Source organism: Oncorhynchus kisutch, linkage group LG20 (genome assembly GCF_002021735.2).
Source record: "Oncorhynchus kisutch isolate 150728-3 linkage group LG20, Okis_V2, whole genome shotgun sequence".
Lineage (NCBI taxonomy): Eukaryota > Metazoa > Chordata > Actinopteri > Salmoniformes > Salmonidae > Oncorhynchus > Oncorhynchus kisutch.
The window spans coordinates 8,910,031-8,932,530 of NC_034193.2; the positions used below are offsets into that span (position 1 = coordinate 8,910,031).

At 45.5% G+C, this 22,500-nt stretch overlaps 1 protein-coding gene across 1 annotated transcript in view; it reads right to left on the reverse strand.

The window, feature by feature from the left end:
• The window catches only part of LOC109866068 (growth arrest-specific protein 7-like), a 101,911-nt gene that overhangs the window by 69,344 nt on the left and 10,067 nt on the right, over positions 1 to 22,500 (reverse strand). The window contains exon 2 of the mRNA XM_031799759.1: positions 9,045 to 9,162. Coding sequence (XP_031655619.1) covers positions 9,045 to 9,162 — 118 coding nt within the window. The remainder of the gene's footprint in view (positions 1 to 9,044; positions 9,163 to 22,500) is intronic.

Here is a 22,500-nt window from a genome sequence, read left to right on the forward strand (position 1 = left end):
TCTACATCCTCCCATTCTAAATAGTCCACAACCTCCCATTCTAAATAGTCCACAACCCCCCATTCTAAATAGTCCACATCCTCCCATTCTAAATAGTCCACATCCTCCCATTCTAAATAGTCCACATCCCCCCATTCTAAATAGTCCACATCCTCCCATTCTAAATAGTCCACATCCTCCCATTCTAAATAGTCCACATCCTCCCATTCTAAATAGTCTTCATCCTCCCATTCTAAATAGTCCACAACCTCCCATTCTAAATAGTCCACAACCTCCCATTCTAAATAGTCCACATCCTCCCATTCTAAATAGTCCACAACCTCCCATTCTAAATAGTCCACATCCTCCCATTCTAAATAGTCCACAACCCCCCATTCTAAATAGTCCACAACCTCCCATTCTAAATAGTCTTCATCCTCCCATTCTAAATAGTCCACAACCTCCCATTCTAAATAGTCCACAACCTCCCATTCTAAATAGTCCACAGCCTCCCATTCTAAATAGTCCACAACCTCCCATTCTAAATAGTCTTCATCCTCCCATTCTAAATAGTCCACAACCTCCCATTCTAAATAGTCTTCATCCTCCCATTCTAAATAGTCCACAACCTCCCATTCTAAATAGTCCACAACCTCCCATTCTAAATAGTCTTCATCCTCCCATTCTAAATAGTCCACAACCTCCCATTCTAAATAGTCCACATCCTCCCATTCTAAATAGTCTTCATCCTCCCATTCTAAATAGTCCACAACCTCCCATTCTAAATAGTCCACAACCCCCCATTCTAAATAGTCCACATCCTCCCATTCTAAATAGTCCACATCCTCCCATTCTAAATAGTCCACAACCTCCCATTCTAAATAGTCCACATCCTCCCATTCTAAATAGTCCACAACCCCCCATTCTAAATAGTCCACATCCTCCCATTCTAAATAGTCTTCATCCTCCCATTCTAAATAGTCCACATCCTCCCATTCTAAATAGTCCACAGCCTACCATTCTAAATAGTCCACAACCTCCCATTCTATATAGTCCACAACCTCCCATTCTAAATAGTCCACATCCTCCCATTCTAAATAGTCCACAACCTCCCATTCTAAATAGTCCACAACCTCCCATTCTAAATAGTCCACAACCTCCCATTCTAAATAGTCGACATCCTCCCATTCTAAATAGTCCACAACCTCCCATTCTAAATAGTCCACATCCTCCCATTCTAAATAGTCCACATCCTCCCATTCTAAATAGTCCACAACCTCCCATTCTAAATAGTCCACAACCTCCCATTCTAAATAGTCCACATCCTCCCATTCTAAATAGTCGACATCCTCCCATTCTAAATAGTCTACATTCTCCCATGATGCCTATTTTACTTCTCCTCAAATTATAAACAGCATCTGTAAACTCAGAACCTGAACTTCATTAATGTATTCTCTCTCCCTCTCTGAGAGCTGCCAGCAGAGCAGGAAAATAACCTCCCCCAGGAGGTCTCCCATTTCTTTTCACACCATCATATAATTACTTCACGTTTCCCCCTGAGTTCATTTAAGGTCAGTAAATCAATACTTTCCCTGTCCTGTTCTTAACAGAGGAAAGTACTGCAGTGTTTTCTCTGTCTCTGTGTTCCTCTGTCTCTGTGTTCCTCTGTCTCTGTGTTCCTCTGTCTCTGTGTTCCTCTGTCTCTGTGTTCCTCTGTCTCTGTGTTCCTCTGTCTCTGTGTTCCTCTGTCTCTGTGTTCCTCTGTCTCTGTGTTCCTCTGTCTCTGTGTTCCTCGGTCTCTGTGTTCCTCGGTCTCTGTGTTCCTCGGTCTCTGTGTTCCTCGGTCTCTGTGTTCCTCGGTCTCTGTGTTCCTCGGTCTCTGTGTTCCTCTGTCTCTGTGTTCCTCTGTCTCTGTGTTCCTCGGCCTCTGTGTTCCTCGGTCTCTGTGTTTCTCTGTTTCCGTGTTCCTCTGTCTCTGTGTTCCTCTGTCTCTGTGTTTCTCTGTCTCTGTGTTTCTCTGTCTCTGTGTTTCTCTGTCTCTGTGTTCCTCTGTCTCTGTGTTCCTCTGTCTCTGTGTTCCTCTGTCTCTGTGTTCCTCTGTCTCTGTGTTCCTCTGTCTCTGTGTTTCTCTGTCTCTGTGTTTCTCTGTTTCCGTGTTCCTCTGTCTCTGTGTTCCTCTGTCTCTGTGTTCCTCGGTCTCTGTGTTCCTCGGTCTCTGTGTTCCTCGGTCTCTGTGTTTCTCTGTCTCCGTGTTCCTCTGTCTCTGTGTTCCTCTGTCTCTGTGTTCCTCTGTGTTTCTCCGTCTCTGTGTTTCTCTGTCGCTGTGTTTCTCTGTCTCTGTGTTTCTCTGTCTCTGTGTTCCTCTGTCTCTGTGTTCCTCTGTCTCTGTGTTCCTCTGTCTCTGTGTTTCTCTGTCTCTGTGTTTCTCTGTCTCTGTGTTTCTCTGTCTGTGTTCCTCTGTCTCTGTGTTCCTCTGTCTCTGTGTTCCTCTGTCTCTGTGTTCCTCTGTCTCTGTGTTCCTCTGTCTCTGTGTTCCTCTGTCTCTGTGTTTCTCTGTCTCTGTGTTTCTCTGTCTCTGTGTTCCCCTTAACCAACATTGCGTCTCATTGACATTGTTATGTAACAGTAGGACATTGAACATTCCATTGACATTGTTATGTAACAGTAGGACATTGAACATTCCATTGACATTGTTATGTAACAGTAGGACATTGAACATTCCATTGACATTGTTATGTAACAGTAGGACATTGAACATTCCATTGACATTGTTATGTAACAGTAGGACATTGAACATTCCATTGACATTGTTATGTAATAGTAGGACATTGAACATTCCATTGTCATTGAGTTTCACTCATACCAACTGTCAACATCTCTGTATTAATATGAACCAACCTACCTTAGGCAATACATGTACATTTCCTTCAGAAAGTATTCTTGTATGCACATGTGGGCTGGGCACCGGTAGGTGTATAACACTATAAATCAATCATTCCTACCCTTTAACTTATTACACATGTTGTTGCCTTATAGCCTGAAATCAAAACGGATACAAAATATAAAAAATATCACTCATCTACATACAATAACCCATAATGACAAAGTGAAACATGTTTTTAGACATTTTTACAAATGTATCGACAATTAAATACAGACATATCTAATTTCAATAAGTATTCACACCACTGAGTCAATACTTTGTAGAAGCCCCTTTGGCAGCGATTACAGCTGGGTAAGTCTGAGTGAGTCAATACTTTGTAGAAGCCCCTTTGGCGGCGATTACAGCTGGGTAAGTCTGAGTGAGTCAATACTTTGTAGAAGCCCCTTTGGCAGCGATTACATACCTTAAGGGAAGATTTCGGCAGGTGCCGTATGGTTAGTGAGAAAGTCCATATTGGAAATGTACGGTCCCTTACTAGACGTCCGAAATCGTTTGGGCCGAGCGGCAGGGCCGGACCTACCGGGAAGTCATCAAATGAACTTTGTCGGACATTCGGTTTACGTTTTACAAAAATAATAAGATTTTGGTCATTTTGCCGCTGTCCCGGAAATTCCCACAAGAGAGCATAAGCAATCATATTGCTATTGGACAAAACATCACGATTCACGACGGGGCCTTATCTCGAAAACGGAAAATATTTCGAAGCCGAAACTCGGTGAGCGTAGGTTTGGCATAATGGGCAGTTGGCCCCGAACAAGATGGCGTCTAGGCCTCAACGGTTTTTGAGTTATGGCCATTTAGCTGGGATTAAAGGTCCAAAATGAAAATAGAGAAATTATTTTTCCACTTCACGTCAAAGTCAAGGAGCCTCCGGTGTCAATAAAAAAAAAACAGCCATTTATCTATCGTCATTTAAGAGAAATCGTACAACGACAGATTGGTGATGTTCACGGATAGGTGTTTTTTTTTTTTCAACGGTTACAGATCCAGTTGCAGGGTGTTCTTACGAATCTTTTTAAAGTGTGCTGCGGAGCTCTGCGAGATTTTTGTGATTTTCTATGATTTTCTGAAATAACACACACTCACTAAACCCTCCGTAAATAACTCAGTTCTTAACGTAAAGACTTAAAACTCAGGATTATGTAAAGGCATACCCCAATCAGGATATGAGTTTATTTATAGCTTCCTGTGCCAACCGGAAGTGCCTTAAATGTTGTCACAGTGGCAGTTTCCAAGGGTTAAAAAGGTCAGATCTTTTCAAAACTTCATATGTGTGATTAGGCAACCCCCATAAAATGTAAGTCAGTCATTTCTCCCAACAGATGTCAAAGAAAAGCTCTCTCTCACACACACACACACACAGAAACACACACACACAGCAAGGATGGAGTGACAAAGTGCGGTGCTTAAAGACACACAAAGACTACAATGGCATTTCCATATTCTCTAGGCCGTGCCGAGTTCAACAAGATGCCCCGCTTGACCGTAGCTCGCTCGGTCTAAGCACAGCGACCATTAGAAAAGTAGGCCCAAAATGAAGGCTGGCCCTCAATGTCATTTGCTTTTGGGTGACAGTGAGAGAACCGTTAAGGTGAGAAGCACAATTCGACCTCAGGAACGTACATGAGGTCCTCCCGATCCGTGCAAGCCTAACGTTGACCGTGTGGCATTAACCCTTAATAGTTAAAAGAAGGTGTTTACTTCAAAGAGTTTGCATTGACTTCTCTCCCCATAGGAATACATTGCCTGCACCCCTAAATTCAACCTGAAGCCTATGTGGGTTATGAATGCCTTATGAACCTGTCTTCTATGACAGTCCATCAGACCACTATGAGGTCTACCTGTGCCAATTCTAAGCTTCCTGAAGCAAACGGAAGTGGTTAAATTAACCCAAAAGGTGTTTTGATGTACATAACCTTCAAAGGTGAAAATGACTACATTCAACACTGTGTAGATCGTAGATCAGTCAATTCTTAACTTAAAGACTTAAAACTCAGGATTCTGTAAGTTTCTATGTCAATCAAGACATGTGTTTACTTATAGCTTCCTGTGCCAACCGGAAGTGCCTTTAATTGAGTCACACTGTCTGTTTTGAAGGGTTAGAAAAGTCACATCTCTCCAAAACGTCATATGTGTGACTAGGTAACCCTCCTAAACTGTAAATCAGTCATTTCTCCCAGCAGATGTCAAAGAAAAGCTCTCACACACACACACAGCAAGGATGGAGTGATAAAGTGCGGTGCTCAAAGACACAGAGAGCAGGCAATGGCATAAACATAATCTCTAGGCCGTGCCGAGTTCAACGAGATATCCCGCTTGACCGTAGCTCGCTCGGTCTAAGCGCAGTGACCATTAGAAAAGTAGGCCCAAAATGAAGCCTGCCCCACAACGTCATTTGCTTTTGGGTGACAGTGAGAGAACCGTTAGGGTGAGAAGCACAATTCGACCTCAGGTACGTTCCTAAGGTCCTCCCGATCCGTGCAAGCCTAACGTTGACCGTGTGGCATTAACCCTTAATAGTTAAAAGAAGGTGTTTACTTCAAAGGGTTTGCATTGACTTCTCTCCCCATAGGAATACATTGCCTGCACCCCTAAATTCAACCTGAAGCCTATGTGGGTTATGAATGTCGTATGAACCTGTCTTCGATGACAGTCCATCAGGCCACTACGAGGTCTACCTGTGTTGATTCTAAGCTTCCTGGACCAACCGGAAGTGGTTAAAATCACCCTAAAAGTGTTTATCCATACCCTGCCTGCAGTTTGATAGACATAGTGCATTCAACCCTGTGCAAATCAGTCAATTCTTAACGTAAGGAGTTAAAACTCAGGATTCTGTAAAAGCATACCCCAGTGAGGATATGTGTTGACTTATAGCTTCTTGTGCCAACCGGAAGTGCCATAATTGGTGTCTCTTGGGCTGTTTCGAGGGGTTAAAAAAGTCAGATCTTTCCAAAACTTCATATGTGATTAGGCAACCCCCATGAACTGTAAATCAGTCATTTTTCCCATAAAATTTCAAAGGAAAAATAAATCACACTAAAACACAACTTGGATGGAGGGACGTATTGGGGTGCGTAGAGACAGACAGTGACTGCAATAGTTAGCTTTGTTCGAGCTAAAAAAGAACCGTCAGACCTAGAGTTCCGAAACTTTAGAATCCTGTTCTAGACCTCCGGTCAATAGTGCGTGGTGAGTTACGTGGCTCTAGAAGGTTCTCGGACCGAGAAACAGCCTCGTACATTTGCAATGACTTCAATTCATTTTGACCATTACGAAAATGACGACATTTAGAAAAGTCTCAGAAACGCAAGACTAGGTGCATTGCGACCGTCTCGTTCCATAGAGACGGACCCCAACGTTTCTGTCCGATAGCTCATTCAAGGACCCCGTAGCAAGTCATGGAAAAAAGTGGATTTTCAGCACCAATTAGGGTTTTGCTCGGACACCAAATGACCGATCGAGCCGAAACTTGGGATTCGGGGTCGCCCCAGCTAGGCCTACACATAACATAAGAAATGGACCCGCAGCTAGAACGTAACTACGTGTTTTATGTTTTTTTTATGGTTTGAACCGAAGGCGTTGTGAATTTTGGGCCAGCTCTGAAGTATGTGATAGTTGGCTACTAAACGAGTTGGAAAAAGTGGGTTTGGTGTCAGTTTGTATCAGTTTGGTGTCAGAATGATATCTAATTGACTGACGGACAGTGACTTGCTGGTGACTCTTGTCCATTTGCAATATGTTTAAACAGTGAGGTACCATCACCAAAGTGACATTCTGAAATCAACCCTAACGAGCGACTGAGATTAACCAGAATCACTGCCCAGCCATCCCGAGTTCATCGGGCCAGTCAATTTCACATTCCTGCAGGATTTTTATAGCATGACAAATTCGTGATGGTACCATATTGCAAATGCACAGTGACTTTGCAAAAGTAAGAAAACATAAACAAATGGACATAATGAAATCACCATATTTTTATTTTTGGGTTACCAGTTGCACAACAATGCACGTGCATTTGCAATATGATTCAACAGTGAAAAAATATCACAAAATGGACATGATGAAGTCAACACAACGAGCGATGGAAAGGAGCAACTATCACTGCCAGGCCATCCCGAGTTCATCTGGCCAGTCAATTTTGCATTTCTGCAGGATTTTTGAGCATGTCAAATTTCTTATGGTAAATGCCCATTGAACCATATTGCAAATGCCCGTACACTTGCAATATGATTCAACAGTGAAAAAACATCACAAAATGGACATGATGAAGTCAACACAATGAGCGATGGAAAGGAGCAACTATCACTGCCAGGCCATCCCGAGTTCATCAGGCCAGTCAATTTTGCATTTCTGCAGGATTTTTGAGCATGTCAAATTTCTTATGGTAAATGCCCATTGAACCATATTGCAAATGTACATGCACTTGCAATATGATACTATAGTGAAAAAACATCACCAAATGGACATGATGAAATCAACACAACGAGTGATGGAAAGGAACAACTATCACTGCCCGGCCATCCCGAGTTCATCAGGCCAGTCAATTTAGCATTTTTGAGCATGTCAAATTTCTAATGGTAAATGCCCATTGAACCATATTGCAAATGTACATGCACTTGCAATATGATTCTATAGTGAAAAAACATCACCAAATGGACATGATGAAATCAACACAACGAGTGATGGAAAGGAACAACTATCACTGTCCGGCCATCCCGAGTACTTCAGGCCAGTCAATTTTGCATTTCTGCAGGATTTTTGAGCATGTCAAATTTCTTATGGTATTTGGCCCCAAAAAAGTGACTTTTGACTTTGACTTTAGACTTCCTATGAAATCATATTGCAAATGGACAAATCATATTCCTTATGCACAAGTAAAAAAAAATATATGATAATACAATTTTACAAATGTATATTTATATAGTTCTTACACATGATGAATTGACATAAAATCGAAACAATTTCGAAAAACGGTCCAGAAAGCACTTTTTTACGAGGGTGATAAGTCTTTAAAAAAGTTCACATTTTCAACTTTTGACTTCCTATGAAATCATATTGCAAATGGACAAAACATATTTCTTATGCGCATGTAAAAATAAATAAAAATAATGCTAATAGAATTGGACAAAAGTATATTCATACAGTTCTTATACACGTGTAATTGACACAAAAATTGAAAGAATTTTGAAAAACGGTCCAGAAAGCACTTTTTTAAGGGGTGATAATTTTTGACAAAAAAATCATTTTTTCAAAATTTAGCTTTTGGATGTTGACTTGAGGTCCATTTCCAATATGAAAAACCACGGTGGAGCGCACTCGCCCCCTGTTGGATTTTTGAAGTGTTACAACTGGCAATAGCCATATGACATTTGCCATCAACTTTGCATGAATCAACGCCGAATTGGGTGGTATTGACCAATGTGTATATGGTTTGTCCGATGCCAATGATTTGCCATTCATTTTTGTCCATTTCAGGGGGGACTTCCCTTACAGCTGGGTAAGTCTGAGTGAGTCAATACTTTGTAGAAGCCCCTTTGGCGGCGATTACAGCTGGGTAAGTCTGAGTGAGTCAATACTTTGTAGAAGCCCCTTTGGCGGCGATTACAGCTGGGTAAGTCTGAGTGAGTCCCTAAGAGCTTTTCACACCTGGATTGCGCAACATTTACCCATTATTCTTTTGTAAAAAAAATTTCAAGCTCTGTCAAATTGATTGTTAATCGTTGCTAGACAACCATTTTCAGATCATGGCATATATTGTTAAGTGGATTTTAGTCAAAACTGTAACTCGGTCACTCAAGAACATTCACTGAATTATTGGTAAGCAACTGCAGTATAGATTTAGCCTTGTGTTTTAGGTTATTGTCCTGCTGAAAGGTGAATTAATCTCCCAGCGTCTGGTGGAAAGCAGACTGAACCAGGTTTTCCTCTACGATTTTGCCTGTGCTTAGTTCCATTCCGTTCCTTTTGTATCCTGAAAAACTCCCCAGTCCTTAACTATTCAAATTATTCAAATTACAAACAATCTCAATTGAACCCATTTTAAATTCAGGCTGTAACACAACAAAATGTGTAAAAAGTCAAGAGGTGTGAATCCTTTCTGACTGTATATCAGTCTCCTTACCGTTGCTGGAGGTGTTGACATAGTAGCGCCGCCCCTGTGGTGACATGTAGCACTTCCAGTGTTGAGGGAGAGGCTCTCCTACGTCCTCAACCGGCAGTGAGGTCATAGACGCAGTTTTCTGTCAAAACAGATAAAGACGTAAAAAATATGAATAAAATGGACATAAAGGACTTTCAGTTTTTCTTTTCTAGCTCATTTCACAATGACATCATTGGCGGAAATACTGTGGTTTATTTAAGCAATAAGGCCCGAGGAGTTGTGGTATATGGCCAATATACCACGGCTAAGGGATGTGTCCAGGATCTCCACGTTGCGTCATGCGTAATAACAGCCTTTAGCCGTGGTATTTTGGCCATATACCACAAACCCCGTGGTACCTTATTGCTATTATAAACTGGTGTAATTAGAGCAGTAAAAATAAATGTTTTGTCATACCTGTGGTATACGGTCTGATATACCACGGCTGTCAGCCAATCGGCATTCAGGGCTCAAACCACCAAGTTTATAATGCAATACTAAGAACGACAAACAACTACAGCCAGTCTGCTATTGGCCAGGCATGATAGAACTGATTGGAGGTGCATGCACACACATATGTCCGCCTACATTTTAAATCATTTATTTGAATCCTCCAATCAAATTTACAGAAAAAAGATCCAAACATTTCAAAGGTCCCTGTATGTCAGTCCAGGGTACAGAAAGCAGCTCCTTCTCCAAACAGCTAGGCTGCCAACGACAGCTGAAACAGAGCAGTACCTAGCCAATTGCTTTGCCCTAGTTTTTGTCAGGCCCGCAATCTGGAGGCCACACACTGGAAGCCTGTGTACATGGCTGAGACTGCCAAATATCAGAGCCACCAGCTTGCACCTCCACCCGAGGCTGTCCAAGCGTGCCACAGGGGCTGGTATTTAAGCAGCTTCTCTGCAAAGGTCTTCTACATGTAGCCGTCCAATGAGCAGCCCACTTCCAAAAATTAGCACCCCCCCCCCCCACAACAACAATATCTGGAGTATTTGGCACACAGGAAAACACATCACTATCAACATCAAACCAGCTTCCCCTTCACACAAGAATGTTTATGCATGTGTGTTGTTGGTGAGACTACTTGCCTCACCTTGCTGACTATTAGGTCTACAAGGAGGTCACGTCTAGCACTGTACAAATCCTTGTATGAACAGACACCATTTAAAACAGCGGCAATGGATTACATTTGACTCATGTAGAATACAAAATGGGTCACACGCACACACACACACACACGTACACACACACACACACACACAAACTAACAAAAGTCACTGTATAGCCAACTCTGGCCAGATGCTACTGATTAAAACACCATGGCTCAGCATAAGGTCAAAACTATTGTAACATGTTATTGTGCTTAGGAAAACTGCCTGAAATTCCTTAACGATTACTCTCTCTGTTTATTGGAGTGGTTGCCAAGTTGCTCAAGCAACTTTAAGAGATACGTTTTAGTGGGAAACTTATCCAGACACCGGGGTGATTCAGGAGAGTTCTACGTTACGGTCTTTACGTCACTGCATGTCTACAGAGGGACAAAGGGAGGCTTGAGACATCTTATTAGTTCATGGGGACCCTGGATGAGGTCCAGGTGAGGTAATGCTCATTCACAGACCTACTATTGTAATTCTTCACCTTTACATACATCTATGTAATCATCCCCAAAGCCAACACCTCCTTTGGCCGCCTTTCCTTCCAGTTCTCTGCTGCCAATGACTGGAACGAATTGCAAAAATACCTGATGTTGGAGACTTATGTCTCCCTCTCTAACTTTAAGCGTCAGCTGTCAGAGCAGCTTACCGATCGCTGCAGCTGTACACAGCCCATCTGTAAATAGCCCATCCAACCAACTACCTACCTCATCCCCATATTTATTTTCTGCTCTTTGCACACCAGTATCTCTACTTGCACATCTATCACTCCAGTGTAAATTGCTAAATTGTAATTACATTGCCACTTTTGGCCTATTTATTGCCTATTTATTGCCATTTGCACACACTGTATACAGATTGTTCTATTGTGTTATTGACTGTACGTTTGCTTATCCCATGTGTAACTCTGTGTTGTTGTATTTGTCGAACTGCTTTGCTTTATCTTGGCCAGGTCGCAGCTGTAAATGAGAACTTGTTCTCAACTGGCCTACCTGGTTAAATAAAGGTGTGTTGGTTGGTGATGGTATGTTAGTTGGTTGGTGATGGTATGTTAGTTGGTGATGGTTGATTGGTGATGGTATGTTGGTTGGTGATGGTTAGTTGGTTGGTGATGGTTAGTTGGTTGGTGATGGTTGATTGGTGATGCTATGTTGGTTGGTTGGTGATGGTTAGTTGGTTGGTGATGGTTAGTTGGTTGGTGATGGTTGATTGGTGATGGTATGTTGGTTGGTTGGTGATGGTTAGTTGGTTGGTGATGGTTGGTTGGTGACGGTTGGTGATGGTTGGTTGGTTGGCTGAAGTAAAAGCCTGCACACCCCTCCCACCCTCCAGGTTCAAGGCTGATGACCACTGAATGAGACAGGTAACAGGCAATGCATGCAACTTGAGTCGTAAATATTTGACCGGTCATAATTCCATCAAGTCGGAGTGCTAGAAATGTGTTATGAGACATGCTACCAGCTCTAGCATACATCATCACCACCGTTATGCAGAAGCTAACGCAGCCTATTGTTTCTGATTTAATAGACAGCTTGCTTGCTCTTCATTTTTCACTTATGAAAGGGATGAGTCAGCATTCTTGAATGTTAAAATGAGTTGGGAGGAACAGAGTCTAATATGAATGAATCACAGAAAATGTCCCTCAGAGAAAAATCTAACATCAACAAAGACACATCACCACATTCCCTCACTACTGCTACTAGTGCTACTCAGTCATTAACGATAACATCAACAATGTGCAGGATTAACTTCTATCATTGAAGACAGAAACTGTCGCTCAAGAGAGATTTTTTTTTCTTCTGTCCCTCTCAGAATTAACTCATTCCAATCAATGCTTTCCTGCAAAAGAGAGGAGAGGAGAGGGTTCATCTATAGTTCTGGGAAGACAACTAATTTCTGAGTAGCCTAAGTATATTTTGTGTTTCGATAAGTTGTTGTTGTTCATATAGTCTGTCTAGAGCAACTCTAGTTAAGCGCTGTCCCTTTACCTAGTGGCCTACTTAATCAATGCTGTTTAAACTGCTGAATGCTCAGTACTTGTGGCTGTGAAGTGTTGAATCATTGACTTGGACTGGTGTCAGTAGGTAAATTTGTGTAGCAGCCACCTGATAATTGGTGGGTGTGTCTGTTGGAGGGGTACGTGTACTTACCTGTCCTCTCTGAGTATTTACAGAGACCCCCTAGGCCCCCAGTCTCATCGACAGTTCTGGACAGTTACGTATTGTCCCTCTACCTAGTGCTATTAGTGTTACTACTTCAGTCTCCCTACGTTTTCTCAGCGACAGCTGTAAGCGGCGGCCTTGTCAATTGGCGGTGTTGCCACCAAAACAAAGACGGTTCTGCCGAGTAGTTCCTGACGGGTTATTCAAGGAAAGAATGACAGTAAGTCATCACTCTCTCACTTTAGTATATCTTACCTAGTTATTTTCAGATGATTTCATTATACTCCTTTGTAGCTTTGTCACCCAAGTGTGTGTTCGTTACTCTCCCTGTAGGCACTCACCCAGGCTGTGTCACAACTGGTCATGACTGGGTGTCCCATAGGGTGTCCTATAGGGTGTCCCATAGGGCGTCCCATAGGGCGTCCCATAGGGTGTCCCATAGGGCGTCCCATAGGGTGTCCCATAGGGCGTCCCATAGGGTGTCCCATAGGGTGTCCCATAGGGCGTCCCATCGGGTGTCCCATAGGGCGTCCCATAGGGCGTCCCATAGGGCGTCCCATAGGGTGTCCCATAGGGTGTCCCATAGGGTGTCCCATAGGGCGTCCCATAGGGCTCCCATAGGGCGTCCCATAGGGTGTCCCATAGGGCGTCCCATAGGGTGTCCCATAGGGCGTCCCATAGGGTGTCCCATAGGGTGTCCCATAGGGTGTCCCATAGGGTGTCCCATAGGGTGTCCCATAGGGCGTCCCATAGGGTGTCCCATAGGGTGTCCCATAGGGTGTCCCATAGGGCGTCCCATAGGGCAGCGCACAATTGGCCCAGCGTCGTCCAGGTTGGGGAAGGATTTGGCTGTTTTATTTTTTACTTGGCTCATCTCGCTCCAGCGACTCCTTGTGGCGGGACGGGCGCCTGCAGGCCAATCTCGGTCGTCAGTTGAACGGTGTTTCCTCCGACACATCGGTACAGCTGGCTTCCGGGTTAAGAGGGCGGGTGTTAAGGATCGCGGTTTGGACAGGTCATGTGTCAAGGACGCAAGACTCAACCTCCACCTCTCCCAAGCCCTTTGGTTAGTTTCAGCGATGAGACAAGATCGTAATTGGATATGACACAATTGGGGAGAATTAAAAAAGAAAAAATACTAAAGCAATTGTGGTGTTAATGTTTCACAACAGAAAGAAGACGAAATGGGCTGTAAGTGAGCTTTCTGAGGGGGGGGGGGGGGGTAGTAGTCAGCATTACATCATTAAAGAGGATATTGTCCCTTCTTTGATTTCCAAAGTCACGTCTTGGTCTTCTCTGTAAGGTGATACCAGACGCTTTAACACAGAGGAAGCCAGATGGCAGTGGGCTGTACTCAGTCAGGACGCTGATTCGTTGGTTCACCCTATCACTGAGTGAATTTGTCATTGAACTACACCTGTCAGTAAATCAATGTTCAATGAGGGTGAGGGCTCTGTGACCCGAGCTCAACCATTTAATAATGACGTATGTGTTGGACCAATTAGGTCTGAGCTATTTCAATGTGAAATATCCAACGAGGCCATACAACATAGAAGAATTTCTACCCTCGTCACGCCCTGATCTGTTTCACCTGTCCTTGTGCTTGTCTCCACCCCTCTCCAGGTGTCCTCCATCTTCCCCATTATTTCCTGTGTATTTATACCTGTGTTTTCTGTCTGTCTGTTGCCAGTTTGTCTTGTTTGTTCAAGCCTACCAGCGGTTCGTCTCAGCTCGTGTTTTTCCCTAGTCTCTCTTTTTCTTCTCCTCCTGGTTTTTGACCTTTGACTGTCCTGACCCTGTACCAGAAAGCCTGACCACTGCCTGCCTCTGAGCCTGCCTGCCGTCCTGTACCTTTGCTCCTACTCTGGATTATCGACCCCTGCCTGCCTTGACCTGTCATTTACCTGCCCCTGTGGTTACAATAAATATTATTACTTCACCCAGTCTGCACTTGGGTCTTACCTTGATTCCTGAACTGGCCATGACTGACGTAGCAGACTTGGACCAGCTCCGCAACGCCATCTCCTCCCAAGGAGCCACCATTGGTAGATACGAGGAGAAGCTTTGCGGTCTGATGGAAGGGTTCCAGGACATGGCCGAACGTCACAACCTAAAGCATTGGACGCTTTGTGAGAGCAATTCTGTGGGTTGCCTACGAGGCAGCCTACCATGACTGTAACCTCCCAGCCCCTCAGTAACCCAGCTGGTAGCAAGGCTGTCACACCGGTTTCACGGGAACCACGCTTACCTCCCCAAGATGGCTACAACGGAGATTCCAGAAACTGCCGGGCCTTTCTCTCCCAGTGCTCTGTCGTTTTCGAGCTGCAGCCTTCTTCATTCCCCTTAGACTGCTCGAAGATAGCGTACATTTACGCTGATGTCTGGGAGGGCACTCGTCTGGGCCACAGAGGTGTGGGAGCAACAATATGCCGTCTGCCTCAGTCTGGAGGTATTCGTGGTGGAGGTGAGCGGTTTTGAGGCTCTGGTGTCCGATGTCCGGGAGAGAGACTGCCCTGAAGTTTCTCCAGCTTCAGCAGGGCAGACTATTACTCCAGCTTCAGCAGGGCTTCATCAGTGTGGCAGACTATTACTCCAGCTTCAGCAGGGCTCCATCAGTGTGGCAGACTATTACTCCAGATTCAGCAGGGCTCCCTCAGTGTGGCAGACTATTACTCCAGCTTCAGCAGGGCTCCATCAGTGTGGAAGGCTATTACTCCAGCTTCAGCAGGGCTCCCTCAGTGTGGCAGACTATTACTCCAGCTTCAGCAGGGCTCCCTCAGTGTGGCAGACTATTACTCCAGCTTCAGCAGGGCTCCATCAGTGTGGCAGACTATTACTCCAGATTCAGCAGGGCTCCCTCAGTGTGGCAGACTATTACTCCAGCTTCAGCAGGGCTCCCTCAATGTGGCAGACTATGCGGTGGAGTTCCGCACGCTGGCAGCGGAGGGTACCTGGAACACGGAAGCGCTGTTCGACACGTTCCTGCACGGGTTATTGGCGGGGGTAAAGGATGAGCTTACAGCCCGGGAACTACCGATGGATCTTAACTCACTCATCGCCTTCCGGATCGATGGACGGTTATGGGAGCGTAGGAGGGAGAAGAGGTCTGATTGCGGTCCCAATCGCTCACTCAAGGATCCCACCTAGCATCTGATGAACTCCGGAAGTCCCAGAGAGGATCCAAGCTTACCCGAGTTCCTCCAAGAGCCTCCGAAGACTGCCGAGTTGCCTCTTCCCGAGCCGATGCAGCTCGGCGGGGCTAGGCTGCCTCCAGCCGAACGCATACGCAGACTGAACACCCAGAGTTGTCTGTATTGCAGTACTGTCGGTCATTTTGTATCTACCTGTCCCTTCAAGAGATGCAGTTCATTCGTTGGAGTGAGTACTCTGGTGGGTCTTAAAGATAATTGTTCTTTTCCCCTTACTCGCCCCCCCTCTCCATGCCACCCTGCTGTGGGGCGACCAGTCCAAGTCTCTCCAGGTACTCATCGACTCGGGGGCCGATGTGAGTCTCATGGATGTTACCCTGGCGTCCGAGCTGGGCATCCCTACTCGACCCCTCTCCATTCCAATGGGTGTTAGAATGTTGGACGGGCGCTCTATAGGCCGGGTCACCCACCAGACCACACCAGTCAACCTATGAGTGTCAGGGATCCACATCGAGATGATCCAATTCCTGCTGTTTGAGTCTCAGCAGGTTTCCGTGGTATTGGGATTCTCTTGGCTCCAGCGACACAATCCCTCCATTGACAAGGCTACTGGTTCCATCGTCGGCTGGAACCCGTCCTGCTACACTCATTGCCTGAAGTCAGCTCTGCCTGCCCCGGGACATCTTCCTGGGGGCTTGGAAATTGCACCGGATCGCTCTGCAGAGTACCAGGACCTCCAGGAGTGGTTCACTTTGCTTCCGCAGCAATGACCGGTATCCAAGAATGTCAAGCCTGAGGCCCTGGCATGCCACCATAGTGCTGCGGCTACTACCCCAGAAGCTGAGACCCTTTCCCCCCCGCTTCAAGATCATTAGCCCCTCTGCTGTTCATCCTCTGTTGCCCCGTACCATCTGTATCTTTACTGTCACGCCCTGATCTGTTTCACCTGTCCTTGTGCTGGTCTCCACCCCCTCCAGGTGTCGCCCATCTTCCCCACTTATCCCCTGGGTATTTATACCTGTGTCTTCTGTCTGTCTGTTGCCAGTTCGTCTCGTTTGTTCAAGCCTTCCAGCGTTTTGTCTCAGCTCCTGATTTTCACTAGATTATTTTTCTCGTCCTCCTGGTTTTTAACCTTTGCCTGTCCTGACCCTGTACCTTTGCTTCACCTCTTGATTGCCGTTCCTCTGCCTGACCTGACCATGAGCCTGCCTGCCGTCTTGTACCTTGGCCTTAACCTGTCGTTTTCCTGCCCCTGTGGTTACAATACACATTGTTACTTCACACAGTCTGCACTTGGGTCTAACCTTGAATTAACAGTGCATTTACTTTCGTATGAATCATGCATTGATAGGTTCCAGGCCACAACACAGCACACAGGGATGCAGTGAGTGAGTACAACACACCTGTGTGTGGAGGGAACCGGAAACTATGACAGAACATGGGGCCAGCTTGTCCCAGCATATGCACTATTACACATTATAAACTGAGTGTTTTGAGTCCTGAATGCTGATTGGCTGACTGCAGTGGTATATCAGACCGTATACCACGGCTATGACAAAACATTTATTTTTACTCCTCTAATTACATTGGTAATCAATTTATAATAGCAATAAGGCACCTCAGGGTTTGTGGTATATGGTCAATATATATAGCTTGTCCCAGCGTATGCACTGTGAAATAATGCCCCATGCCAGATGGTTGACCTCAACAGCCCAGACTGCCTGTGGCTCTGCATTCACAGGATGCCAGAACAGCCCCTGGCTGAGAACATATGTCTTTAGCAATGGCTGTCTGGAATGCCAATAGCTGTCTGTGTTCAGGAGAGCCACAAAAATCATGGCTGTCTGCATAGCCAATGGCTGTCTGTGTTCAGGAGAGCCACAACAATCGTGGCTGTCACTGTCAATGGCTGTCTGTGTTCAGGAGAGCCACAACAATCATGGCTGTCACTGTCAATGGCTGTCTGTGTTCAGGAGAGCCACAACAATCATGGCTGTCACTATCAATGGCTGTCTGTGTTCAGGAGAGCCACAACAATCATGGCTGTCTGCATAGCCAATGGCTGTCTGTGTTCAGGAGAGCCACAACAATCATGGCTGTCACTGTCAATGGCTGGCTGTGTTCAGGAGAGCCACAACAATCATGGCTGTCACTGTCAATGGCTGTCTGTGTTCAGGAGAGCCACAACAATCATGGCTGTCACTATCAATGGCTGTCTGTGTTCAGGAGAGCCATAACAATCATGGCTGTCTGCATAGCCAATGGCTGTCTGTGTTCAGGAGAGCCACAACAATCATGGCTGTCACTGTCAATGGCTGGCTGTTTTCTGTAGAGCCATAGAGGCTCTAGTGGCCAAAAGGCCATTTTAGCATGTGCAGCGCCATCAATGGCTTCCACCATGCTGCCACCATTTTAAAGTAGTCAAAGTAGTCAACAGGGTGGGGATTCCTATGGGTTGTAGCCTCAATGGTACTGCCCATGCTGTCAGTCCTCTATCTACCTCTATAGTAGAGCCACAACAATCATGGCCCCCATCATATGTTGAATACAGTAACTATTCCATTCAGATTTTCTTTGCCACGTTGCTTATTCCATAAACCTGGAACCTAGTAGAAAGTCCCCTTCATTCAAATCATGGAGAGAGTTGCCGTAAACTCAAGCATTTCAAAACAAGCCATTGTCATTGTTGCTAAAGAGAAAGAAAGTCACCAAACCTTCGATAAGGATGACTAGTCCCTGTAGACCTACCAGTCAAAACAAACATGTTCACTATAAGAGCAGAGGTCCATGCTATGTGTGGCATGACAGACACATCCCTGTGAAGGTTTACAGACGTGTTTTCTCACACACAAAAACACAAGCAGCAATCTCTTTATTGCCACTGGTTCCTTGCCTGGAAAACCAGCAATAATTTGTATGAAGAGGCATTAAGCCATATGTGAACCGACCGGCTCCAATCAGTCCTATGAGGCAACATTTGAAATTGTGTTATTTTTTTACATTGGATAAAAGTAGAGAGTCAGAGCTACAAAATGGTACATCAACACTGCATTTGAGGAAACAATGGGAAAGTAATTCTGCTTTTTAAAGTTGATAAACTTGTAAACTCACTTTTAAGAAAACCTTTGAATGTTTAGGTACTACTGTTGGAGAGCCCTTCCTTGTCTACACCCATTCAGCATTGTTTCCTTTTCATCTGTGTTGTAATAGGCTAAGACTTCAGGAAGAGAAAGAAAGTGGCTTTCAAACCAAACGGTAAACGGCTAGTTCGCTCCACTTTCAAAACTTTGTCAGAAGTTTAAAGTTTGTTAAAAGTGGTTAAGCTTCGACCAGTGAATGGGAAGTCTTTGCACCATCTAATTCAGTTATCCACTTCAAAGACAGTCTCTATCAAATATATCTCTACCTCTTACCAGTGATGTTATAACATGGGTTCCTGAGTGGCGCGGTGATCTGCATCTCAGTGCTAGAGGCATCACTACAGACCCTGGTTCAGCGGTTCGAAGGCACTGCGTCTCAGTGCTAGAGGCATCACTACAGACCCTGGTTCAGCGGTTCGAAGGCACTGCGTCTCAGTGCTAGAGGCATCTCTACAGACCCTGGTTCAGCGGTTCAAAGGCACTGCGTCTCAGTGCTAGAGGTGTCACTACAGACCCTGGTTCGAATCCAGGCCGCACCACAACTGGCCGTCATTGGGAGTGTCATGGGGCAGCACACAATTGGTCCAGGTTTGGCAGGTGTAGGACGTCACTGTAAAGAAGAATTTGTTCTTAACTGGCTTGCCTAGTTAAATAAAGGGTCATATATTAATTTTTTTATGGCAAATCTAGAACAGACATAATATTGGATTATGGAAGTGCTAAATATAACCCCCCCCCCCCCCCCCCCCTCAGCCTCAGCAGAAATAGCTGAAACAGATTGGGTTTCAGACCACCCAAGAACAATGTTTTTTCATCTTTTTTCATATCAATGTCCTCAAGACAAATGAAGACAATTTAAAGTTGTAAAAGATTATACCATTGAAGTTGAAGAAGCAATTCATTTTAGAAAGTAATTTACAATGTCTAATTTAGCAAGAACAAGACCAAAAAATGAGGACCTCTGTCTTCTTAGAATGAGATTTTCTATGAGTTTATCTTCAACTTCCATCTGGGTTTTGGATATCAGTTTATTCATGTTTGACAACATAAGTAGGTTGGCAGATTGTGAAAATGGCGCTCGCCCACTCCGACGACAGAGAGGAGAAATGTGCAGCCTCAGTAGTGATGGTCCTTCAGAGGTTCAGAGAGGATTACCAGTTGGGTCCTTGTCTAAAGCTCCTCTTACTCATTCCCTCATGACTAACATCAACCGGCTGATTCGAACCCTGAATGCTGATTGGCTGACAGCCGTGGTATATCAGAACGTATACCACGGGTATGACAAAACATTTATTTTTACGATCTAATTACTCTGGTAACCAGTTTATAATAGCAATAAGGCATTGGGGCTTGTGGTATATGGACAATATACCCCGACTAAGGGCAGTGTCCAGGCACACCGAGTTGCGTTGTGCATAAGAACAGCCCTTAGCCATGGTATATTGGCCATATACCACACCTCCTCTGGCATTATTGCTTAAATAAAATCCTGACCTGCGGCGCTGTGAGCTCAGTGTGTGTGTGTGTGCATTCCTGTGTGTATGTGTGCCTGCCTGCCTGCGTGCGTGAGTGTAGGGCTATGTCACTTCCTGCCTTACTGCATGCCTACGTGTGGGTGGATTCAGCCTGTCCTCCAGTGACCTCTAGTCAAACATCTGGACGTGGGAAGACGGCGGGTGTCAGGGTCAGTATGTGAGACTAGCTGTCCTGTTGTAGAAGGGTCAGGGATTGTAGAGTGTCCGGTACACAAGCAGACAGGGGACAACACGCCAGAACAGAGGTGGAACAGTGTCATGAACCAGGGGACATGGCATGCCAGAACAGAGGTGGAACAGGGTCATGAACCAGGGGACATAGCATGCCAGAAAAGAGGTGGAACAGTGTCGTGAACTAGGGGACATGGCATGCCAGAACAGAGGTGGAACAGGGTCATGAACCAGGGGACAACACGCCAGAACAGAGGTGGAACAGTGTCATGAACCAGGGGATATGGCATGCCAGAACAGAGGTGGAACAGGGTCATGAACCAGGGGACATGGCATGCCAGAACAGAGGTGGAACAGGGTCATGAACCAGGGGACAACACGCCAGAACAGAGGTGGAACAGTGTCATGAACCAGGGGACATGGCATGCCAGAACAGAGGTGGAACAGTGTCGTGAACCAAGGGCAACGAGCCATAATAGAGAATAGAGAAAGCAGTATCCTTGGGTTGTGCAGAGACGCGATGTGAACACAAGCCATGAGCTCAACAGCGTGCATATGTTTACATGCCAGCAGATAGCCACAAACCAGGGCTATTATACACACACACACACACACACACAGCTAACGTACTACAATTCTACACATTTATCCATGGGACAAAGGGAAAATCTGCAGTTTTAAAGCTAATCTCATGCTATTCTACACATTTTGCCATGAGGCTGACAGAACATGTTGCAGTTTTTCAACTCATTTCCAGTACTTGTAAACATTCTTGCCATGGCTTATGAGGTTTTTGGGGGTTGCAGGAGTGTGTGGTACGCCAGTGAGCAGAGGTTACTTCCTAGTCATGAGGGACTATAGTAGTAAGGTACACGCCATCTCTGTTTGCTTTACCTCTCCCCCCCTGTCCCCGCTTCTCTCTCCCTCCAGCCCTCATCTCCTCTCTCTCTCTCTCCCTCCCTGTCCCCCTTCTCCCTCCCTCCAGCCCTCATCTCCTCTCTCTCTCCCTCCCTGTCCCCCCTTCTCCCTCTCTGTCCCCCCTTCTCCCTCCCTCCAGCCCTCATCTCCTCTCTGTCCCCCCTTCTCCCTCCCTCCCTCCAGCCCTCATCTCCTCTCTCCCTCCCTGTCCCCCCTCCTCCCTCCCTCCAGCCCTCATCTCCTCTCTCCCTCCCTGTCCCCCCTTCTCCCTCCCCCCTGATCTCCCTCCCTTTCCCCCCTTCTCTCTCTCTCTCTCTCTGTCCCCACCTTCTCCCTCCATCCACCCCCCCCCCCTCTCTCCCTCCCTCCCTGTCTCTCACTCTCTTCCACTGTGATCACTCTCTCTATCCCTTCCATGTTCTCTCTCCCACCCTGTCCTGTCCAGTCCAGTCAACAGATGCAGTGCCAGAGTAACAGAGGTGTGAATGACTGGTGGTGGAAGTGTCTGTTTCCTATTGTTCACTCATAAATACCTCTACTGTATTAGCTCTCAGCAGCACCATCCTATTTATACGCCCAGAGTCACTTTACGAACCAACGATTACAGTGAAAAGGACTGGTGAATGGTGATGTGTCCATTCAGACCACACAACAATATGAAATATGGATGCTGTTAGAGTACATGTCCGTCTCCAAATGTGATAAAAGGCTGTAGTACCACACACGGACGTGACTCGGCAAATATGAGCTCATGATAAGCTATCATCACCTTGACAAGCTATCATCACCCTTTTATGGCTCCCAATGGAGAGTGGAGCATCCAGCCTAACATCTTGTTGCCCAAGACTTCTGAGGCTGAGGAGGAGAACCCGGGCCTCTCGGAGTGTGAGAAATACAGCCAGGAGAAACATCTCACATACACACAGCCACACACGCTCACATATAATTATTATACCGTAAGACTCTGTCTAGCAGATGTGTGTGTGAGAGAGAGAGAGGGAGAGAGAGATTCATAGAGAGAGAGAGAGAGAGAGAGAGAGAGAGAGAGAGAGAGAGAGAGAGAGAGAGAGAGAGAGAGAGAGATTCATAGACAGAGAGATTCATAGACGGAGAGATTCATAGACGGAGAGAGAGAGAGATGGAGAGAGAGAAAGAGAGATGGAGAGCGAGAGAGAGATGGAGAGAGAGATAGAGAGAGAGGGATTC